Genomic DNA, 8,930 nt, shown 5'->3' with positions numbered 1-8,930 from the left:
TCTTTTTTTTTTTTCTGTTTTATTTTATTTTATTTTATTATGTTATGTTAGTCACCATACTTGACATCATTAGTTTTTGATGTAGTGTTCCATGATTCATTGTTTGCATATAACACCCAGTGGTCTATTCAATACGTGCCCTCCTTAATACCCATCACCAGAATAACCCATCCTCCCACCCCCCCTTCCCTCTAAAACCCTGTTTGTTTCTCAGAGTCCATAGTCTCTCATGGTTCTTCTCCCCCTCCGATTTCCCCCCTTCATTTTTCCCTTCCTACTATCTTTTATTTTTTTCAACATATAATGTATTATTTGTTTCAGAGGTACAGATCTGTGATTCATCAGTCTTACACAATTCACAACCCTCACCATAGCACATACCCTCCCCAATGTCTATCACCCAGCCACCCCATCCCTCCCACCCCCCACCACTCCAGCAACCCTCAGTTTGTTTCCTGAGATTAAGAATTCCTCATATCAGTGAGTGAGATCATATAATACTTGTCTTTCTCTGATTGACTTATTTCGCTCAGCATATTACCCTCTAGTTCCATCCACGTTGTTGCAAATGGCAAGACTTCGGGGTTTTTTGATGGCTGCATAATATTCCATTGTATATATACACCACATCTTCTTTATCCATTCATCTGTTGATGGACATCTTGGCTCTTTCCATGGTTTGGCTATTGTGGACATTGCTGCTATAAACATTGTTCGCCCTTATTTCTTGTCACTAACTTCATGCTCCTTCAGATGATCAAACACTTCATGTAATTTCATTCTTCCATGTCTTTACCCATATTATTCCTTCTGTCTGGAGTGTCCTTCTCTGCCTTGTCTGCCCAACAAATTCCTGTTTATCCTCTAAAACCCTGCATGCATCCCTTCCGTATGTATCATTTCTACACCTTATGTGTGTGTTTATCATCACCTGGGTCGGGTGCATTGTAACAGCACATATGCCTACACCCCAACACCCAAGCCTCTGAGCTCTTTGACAGCAAGAGCCATGTCTTGCTCATCATAGTATCCCCAAACATGTGGACTTGTCCCTGACACATAGTATGTGTGTAGGAACTGTTTGTTGAACTGAATGGAATCCCAGATTTTTCCTTGCTGTCTCTCTAGTACTAATGCACTTCATATTAGTCGATTTAGTTCTTCAACTAATTATATACTGACCTACACATGGTTTTCATTTAGTCCTCTGACCTGACAGGTTTTGATAAGTCTCACTGTAAATTATAGGGTCTGTGTTTTATGTCTGACCTTACCAAGAAAACCCAAGTCCAAACAAGATGAACAAGAGTATCTCCAATGTAAAATATAACTAAAGAAAGTTGTAACATAAGAAAGAAGTTAGAAAATGTGTGCCAGAGTACTAGAACACTCTCATTGGTTCATTCACTCAGTAGTATCCCAGGTGTTGTATCTAGTGGCCCCAGAAGTCTTCTCTCCCGTGGAGGAAAGTAAACCATCTCCCTCAAGGCCACTCAACTCCCATTGTTCTAAATCAATAATCACCACGCCACCTATTCTGACTAACTCAGTTTAGTCAGGTATCTTGATAACAGGATGGGGAGCTCTGGTATTTCAGTCACTGAATATGTGACGAACTAATACATGGGCATTATGGTTCACACATCCATCACTTATGTGTTTAGTTCACAAATATTAGTCCTCAGAAGCAGATTCAAATTGGGTGCACTACCAAAATCAATTCTACATCACTACAGAGCTGTCTCTGGGCCACAGTGACCATGCCAAGGCATTTCCCTCCTTGGTGCCCTCGACAGCCAGCTGTCTTCTACTTCTTTGTCACTCCCTTTTAATTTCATGCAACTACTTCTGTATAACTTATTCACAATTCACAAAGCATTTCACATTATGTATTTTATCCTCTTGACGTCCAGAAGCAAATAGTCTCATCCCCATTTTATCTACAAGGCAAGTGAAGCTCAGAAAGGCCAACTGATTTGTCCAAGGATCCACACATCCAGTGAGCTGTGGATTATTTTCCTTAACCCGCCCCTTAAATACCACAGTAGCTTAAACCTAGTTTCTCTGAATTGAAGTTTGTTCTTTTTCACATCAGTCCAGACAGGATTGGAGAGGAGAGATATACCTCACCAGGTTGTATTTACATTATACTCTTGTTGATCTATACTCTCTTTATTCCCTTCAGTTCTGGTTGACACTAGAGCTAGGAAGACTTTTCTTAATTGGAAGTTATGAAAATTAATCTTCAGGAAAGTTGACTGACCTTTTCATGGTCATAGAACCCCTTGGAAGCTGATGTTCATTGGTCTTTAGAGCAAGCATCTACTGAGCTGTCTAGAGACCAACAAGCAATGTTACAATAGCCAGATCAGCAGCAGCATTACTATCAAAAATGGCACTATCAAAAATACCAGTGCTAATCCTTACAATAATTCCCACAAGGAAGGCATGTTATCCCCATTTTAGAGATAATAAAACTGAGGTACAGAGAGGTCTGTAACTTGCACATTATCACAAAGCTAGTAAATAAGGTAGTAAGATCCAAACCCAAGAATATCTGAGTCCAAATGCCCATGCTTCTGATCACTATGCTTTCCCGTTGAACTACTTCACAAATATGAGCTATATGTGCACAACTGAACTTCTTAGATTGAACAGAGCTTTGGGTAGGGGCCTGAAAGAGGAGAAATGGATACATGACCACTCTTGGCTCTTGAACTCCCAAGCCAAAGTCTGTATTCTGGCCGTAGCACCTGTGGTACCCATGCCCTTCTCATCACTGACTGTTCCACATGACCAATTACTTTTCCACACCATACTTTCCTTTCTTCTCAATACCAAACTCCTCCTTCCCAAACTCCTTGCTCACTGCCCTTTCCAAGAAAGACGTCTCAGACGAATAAAAGTTTCTTGGATGAATACTCCAGTCTCTCCATTTCTCCATGACATCTGCACACTCTGGGAAAGAGTGTGTTGTATTTAACTATCAAATGCTTAAAGATGAATGGTGCCTGACCAGGGTCCCCATCTTGCCCATCATTTTCATGTGTCCCAACTCCCCCATATGCTACATGGCTCCAAGGTCTTCTTTGCCTCCCACAAAGCACCCACTCAGGACAGACAGTGCCATGAACAAAGGAAATTGAGACTCAGAGAGAATTTCAAAATGCAGTTTATTGCAGCAATACAAGGAAGGGGGGAGTTTAAGACCTCTCCACAAAAGACAATCAACTTGTTCACACTTTATATACAAAACCAAAGCAGCACAGAGCTTGCTCCAAGAAAGAGGGTATTAAGGAGTGTCCAGAGCATGTGCTCCATGAACAGCAAAGAAGCTATGGTTCTAACCAGCCCTCATCTGGCTGACTTAAGGAGGTGCTTTGAAATGTAATGTGTGTAGTGGTCATTGCTGAACTGTTTCTCGGGTGAAGCACAAAGCAGGGTCATAGCCAGAGGGGCTGAGAGTGCCACTGATCTAAAAACTTCTTTGGGAAGCAGAGAAGATAGGAAAGAGCTGGGGAACTGGGGTGAACTGGTGTAACTAATGAAAGCTCTTTTCTCCAATGAGGCTGGGGCAACTGACCTTGGTCTTGCCAAGCATATTTGGCAGTGATGGAGAGGGAGAGCTAACAGGATGGAGGACACCTCTTTATCTGACTGCTTTGGAATAGCTGGTGGAAACAAACTTCACGCTGGAACTGCCACTAGAGGTCTTGGTACGGCCAGAGCTGGATCCCCGGCCTCCGGCGCTCCCTCCAGAACCCCAGCTGCCCCCTCCAGAGCCGCCTCTGTGGCCCCCACTGCTGCTACCAGAGCCATAGCCAACCCCGCCGCCACCTCCAGAGCCGTAACTGCCACCGCCCCCGCCTCCAGAGCCATAACTGCCGCCTCCAGAACCGTAACTGCCGCCTCCAAGACCATAGCCACCGCCGCTGCCGCCGCCTCCGGAGCTGAAACCCCCGCCTCCTCGGCCACCACCTCCACTGATGGTGGTGTGGCTGGTGTTCACAGCTGCAAGGGGACACTCAGTTATCGTCAGCCCACCTCCCTTTCCAGCCCAGCAAAACCTGCACGTGCCCCCCGGGAAAGCAGCTTGTACTTACACACGCTCACGCTCGGGGTACACTCTCCTGACATCCTGTAGGAGGAAGAAAAGCAAATCCCTCATGACTCTCCAGCTGCCGAGGCAGAGATTCTCCCCATTTGGGGCTCCTCCTCCCCACTTGATCTGAAACCCGATCCAGTCCCCTTGGCCTCCCAAACTTCTGCCATCTTCTCAGCACGAACACAGAGAGAAATCTCCATGGAAGAGAGACGAGATAGACGAGAGTCTTGAAGTGAGTGCCATTACCTTTAGGCCAGATGACATCTGAGCCAGCCCAGATGGAGAATAGATTATTCCTTCTCAAAGCGCTTCATGGAGATGTGATAGCCCTCCAAACAAAGTTGAGGTCCCAAAAAGACCAAGTCTTTCCTCCTGTGCCCTATACCTCTCCTCTCCCCCTACCCAGGACAAGCTGCAGCCTCTTGGCTGCATGCTGGATAGCAGTCAGCTTACAAGGGAAGAAGCACCATAAGAAATGGCCAAACTGCCCAGGGTTCTGTCCTCACCTGCTTTCCTCTCCTTCCAGAAGGGTTCTGTAGGTGGCGATCTCCATGTCCAAGGCCAGTTTGGTGTTCATCAGCTCCTGGTAGTCACGCAGCAGGCGGGCCATGTCCTCCTTGGCCCTGTGCAGGGCATCCTCCAGCTCGGCCAGCTTGCTCTGGGCATCTTTGAGGGCATTCTCACCACGCTGCTCGGCATCATTGATGGACTGCTGCAGCGCGGAGATCTAAGAGAGGAGAAGCCCATATGTTACACACTGTCCTATCACCTAATCCCACCCTTGCCTTCTTATCTCAGATTCCTCTGTCCACCTCAGTGAGGCTGCTACCCTGGGTCCAGCAGAATCACAACAGTTTTAAGTCAACTCATGGCTCTGGATAAGACATCACTGCCTCTGGATAGCTCGTCACTGCGTTACTTCCTTAAAAGCCCTTAAAGGGAAGGCAGCAGCCTCTCCTGGCCCTGACTTGAAGCTTCTCTAACCCTTACACACCTGACATTCTTCTAAACTCCTACCCTGAAACCTCCTGGCCGCCTTTCCTCTCATTCACCACGTCTTTGCATCATGAGCTAGATCACTCATGACCATCACATCCATTTCTCTGCCAGCTCATTTTCACAAGCTTCCCTAAAGAGAACCCAGCACAAAAGCTGAATTGTGGAAATCAGAATGATCACCAAAGGCTTGGAGCAGATTGCAAGATTCAACACTAGGAAAGTGTCCTCCAGTTACCTGAGCCTCCCTCCCCAATGCCATATATCTATAGCTGAGCAGTAGAAGGAAGGAACAAGTACCTGCTTCTTAACACTATCAATTTCAGATCGAAGTCTCTGGGCCATCCGATTCAGCTCTGAAATCTCCATCTTTGTACTTTTCAGATTGTCCCCATGTTTGCCAGCAGTTATCTGGAGCTCTTCATACTAAAGATGGTGCATAAAGTCAATTAGATGTGGCAGAGCATACCATGGCTCACACATACAAATATAAGAGAAAACACAGGACAGCAAGACAAGACATTTCAGGAAAACTGGCTAGACATTCGGCTCATTCACCTTGGTCTGGTACAGTGTCTCGGCCTCAACCTTGCTCTTCTGGGCGATCTCCTCATACTGAGCTTTGACCTCAGCGATGATGCTGTCCAGGTCCAGGCTGCGGTTGTTGTCCATGGACAGGATGACATTGGTTTCGCTGATTTGAGTCTGCATCTGAGACAGCTCCTGCAAGACATATTAGTTCAGTGACTCTTACAGTGTTAAAACAAAACACAACTTAGAGGGGGAGTCAGGAGATGGAAGATGTATCTTTGTTCTTCTGGATAGTGATGGGCGTAGGCTCAGAGGCTCTTCATTTGGGTAAACATGGTCAAAAGCAGAGGACTTACTGCCTGGTAGAGCACTGTGAGGAAATCAATTTCCTGCTGCAAGTTGTCAACTTTGGCCTGAAGGTCCACCTTAGTCATATAAGCAGCATCCACATCCTAGAGGAATAATGGACATCGTGAAGTCATGTTCTTCCCAGGGCAAGTCCCTCTTACCAGCTGTAAGGGGCCTCTCCAAGTAGAACAAGCATTTGGAGTCTCCTCCACACCTTCCTACTCCAGGCGGATCACAATCCCTAGACTGCCCCACCCCTTGGAATCACAATCACAGGACAGCTCGCCTGAGTCGCTGAAAACTTGCCTCCCTGCCTCCTCCATGAAGGCCTGAGAGAGCTGGAGAAGCAAATAGCCTGGATAAGCCCAGGTCCATGATAATGTGGGGGGCAAACTCTAGTGGGCTATTCATCAGGCCCCCCACCAGGTTCTCCACGTCATGACTTCCTTCTGCTTAGTAATTGGAGACCCTCTTATATTCTTTATTTCAGATGTGAGGTCCATTCTACAGATTTGCTCACCTTCTTGATGGTAACAAATTCATTTTCTGCATTTGTCCGCTTGTTGATCTCGTCCTCATACCTACAAGGAAATCAGAGGGATTTCGATATTTGGAGAAGGTGAGACCTCAAGTTCAGCTTCCCCAACCGAGATTGGCATCAGCTGTCATTGCCTCCTGTTATTAGCCTAGGACAGCTTGGCCACCTCTTCCTCCTGAGCAACAAAACTGCTAAGCTGTTCCCAGCTTCTGAGAAGAGGAAGAATTCTGAAAATGCCAAATTAATTGATCTCTAACCTAACAAAAGATATCACTACATACAGTCTTAGCTTAAGACTCATAGCCTTAGCTTGCCACTTCCAGGAAATATTTTAGAACACAAGTCAAGGATTGCCTGGCCAGTCTTCCTTACTTGTTCCGGTAATCTTCCACCAGGTCTTGCATGTTCTTCAATTCCGAATCCATACTAGACTGGTCATTCTTCAGTTGGTCCACTCTCCTTCTAAGATTGTTGATGTAGGACTCAAAGTAGGGTTCTAAGCTGTGGGTCCGAGTGGAGGTGTCTACCTGCTGCAGCAGCTCCCATTTTGTTTGCAGCACCTGGTTCTGCTGCTCCAGGAATCGCACCTGAGAACACAAGCCGCCATTACCGACGGATGCAGAAATGGAGTCCACTGGCCACTGAGTGCCATAAGCTACCCCACAGTGAGACCCATGCCTCGTTTGGAAAAGAATTTGTTCTTTCAAGTCCTCTTTTCCTGGCCATGGCAGAGAAATAGGAAGAAGATCAAGTTAGCATCATTTTTTTAATAACAAAATCTAACTCACTGTTAATTCACAGAAGATTTGATTTCCTGAGAAGGGTAATTTTTATACTGTTGCAGCTAGAACTTTCGAAGGGGGGTAACTAGACAAATACCAAACAGCAAAGCCCTATATAAAATTACTGCAATTACACTTGAAGCGGTTACATGATGCTTAAGAGATTTGCCTTTCAACCTTTTTAGGTAGATTGCCATAAACATTGGTATGCATTCTGTAAGCATTCACACATTCAGAGGTATGTTGGGGAAATCCAAAATAGAATTTGGAATCTATTGTGGATAACTTTGAGTTGACAGTATAAGTATAAAAAAAAAAAAAAAAAAAACTTGTACCAAGGTAACATTTTCAGAGGGCAGAGCTCCCCTCCTGAAAGCAAAAGATGTTTGGTGCAACTTACTACATCCTTTCTGCTACAATATCACAGTGCACTCTATTCACCCTCAACTCCCTTTTTACGGTTAGGAAGACCTTTCCAGAACTCTCATTTGCACCCTAGAGAGCTGAGTTAGCCCCATTTCTATTGCCTTCATTCACCATATGTAAGTCCCAATTCAGCTCAAGAGCTGAATGAAAAGACACTTGAAGGTGACGTCACATTGACCCACACTTATGTAGCCCACGACCTCTTTGTTCAAGAGAGAGTTTAGTCATTAGAATCATTCACAAGAATACTTATAACATCTCCTAGAAGACAATTCCACAAAATATCCAAACAGAAACTTGAGGCTGAAACCCAAGCAATCCCAAATGGACCAAGAGCAGCCCTCCACGTGTGCACTGAGCAGATAAACTCACCTTGTCAATGAAGGAGGCAAATTGGTTGTTGAGTATCTTGATTTGCTCCCTTTCTTGAGTCTTTACTCTTTGGATCTCAGGGTCAATCTCCACATTAAGGGGTTGCAGAAGGCTCTGGTTGATGGTGACTTCCTGTATGCCACCAGGGGGGCAGAAAGGCCCAAAACCGCCTCCACCAAAACCGCCTCCACCAAAACCACCTCCACTGCCAAAACCTCCATAGCCGCCACCACCAAAACCACCACCCCCAAAGCCACCACCCCCAAAGCCACCACCACCATAACCACCACCAAAACCACCACGTCCACCTCCTCTGGCCACACTTATGGAGATACTCTTACTGCCACCAAGGTTGACAAGGCTTCGACTTCCAAAACGACCGCCACCACCACCACCACCTCCACATCTTCCCCCTGAAAATCTCCCACCACCTCCCCCGCTGTGGCGCACAGAGCTGCTAGTGGTCCTGCGTTGGAAGCTGACCGCTCCGGCAGAGCCAGAGCTGAAGCCCCCTCCACTCCGGAACCCAGACCTAGAACTAAAGTTTCGATTCATGCTGCCTTGGAGAGAGTTGGAGCAAAGTCGGAAAAGGAAAGGAGCTCACACTCCTCTACCCCAAGCACAGAGACTGTTCCTTATATACAGGGAGTGCATGGGCTTGGTCCTCGAGTCAGCGGGACACAGAGCCTGTCAAGGGTTTGGTTTGCCTGCAGCCATACAAGATTTTTACGAGCCTCAACAATACGAGAAACACTACACACCTAACTCCCAGGATAGCTCTCAAAATTGCTGTGCATGCAAGATCGATTATGTGGTAATCGTTTTATCGGAC

The 8,930-nt window shown here is 46.0% G+C and overlaps 1 protein-coding gene across 2 annotated transcripts; it reads right to left on the bottom strand.

The window, feature by feature from the left end:
• Nucleotides 1-3,649: 3,649 nt before the first annotated feature.
• KRT1 (keratin 1) lies at nt 3,650-8,653 on the bottom strand. 2 transcript variants are annotated; one of them, XM_035002593.1, is made up of 9 exons: nt 8,099-8,653; nt 6,891-7,105; nt 6,501-6,561; nt 5,989-6,084; nt 5,660-5,824; nt 5,402-5,527; nt 4,612-4,832; nt 4,104-4,138; nt 3,650-4,011 (listed from the first exon to the last, which is right to left on the bottom strand). In XM_035002593.1, the coding sequence occupies exons 1-9, from the start codon at nt 8,651-8,653 to the stop codon at nt 3,650-3,652; spliced, it is 1,836 nt and encodes a 611-aa protein (XP_034858484.1). The 2 variants fall into 2 exon arrangements, with proteins under 2 accessions (XP_034858484.1, XP_034858486.1); XM_035002595.1 differs by lacking the exons at nt 3,650-4,011; nt 4,104-4,138 and having other exon boundaries at nt 4,608-4,832; nt 8,099-8,313; nt 8,371-8,529; nt 8,578-8,653.
• Between the last annotated feature and the right edge of the window lie 277 nt (nt 8,654-8,930).

Source organism: Mirounga leonina, unplaced genomic scaffold, assembly GCF_011800145.1.
Source record: "Mirounga leonina isolate KUSES-001 unplaced genomic scaffold, KU_Mleo_1.0 Mir_126, whole genome shotgun sequence".
Taxonomy (NCBI): Eukaryota; Metazoa; Chordata; class Mammalia; order Carnivora; family Phocidae; genus Mirounga; species Mirounga leonina.
The sequence above is the reverse complement of the archived record's forward strand: the minus strand, read 5'-3'. Positions and strand labels throughout refer to the sequence as shown.

Coding starts and splice junctions, on each gene's coding strand:
- KRT1 (XM_035002593.1), bottom strand. CDS start 8,653: ATGAATCGAAACTTTAGTTCTAGGTCTGGGTTCCGGAGTGGAGGGGGC. Junction 5,528..5,659: donor AGACACTGTACCAGACCAAG/GTGAATGAGCCG, acceptor CACCATCTTTAG/TATGAAGAGCTCCAGATAAC. Junction 4,833..5,401: donor TTGATAGTGTTAAGAAGCAG/GTACTTGTTCCT, acceptor CTCCTCTCTTAG/ATCTCCGCGCTGCAGCAGTC.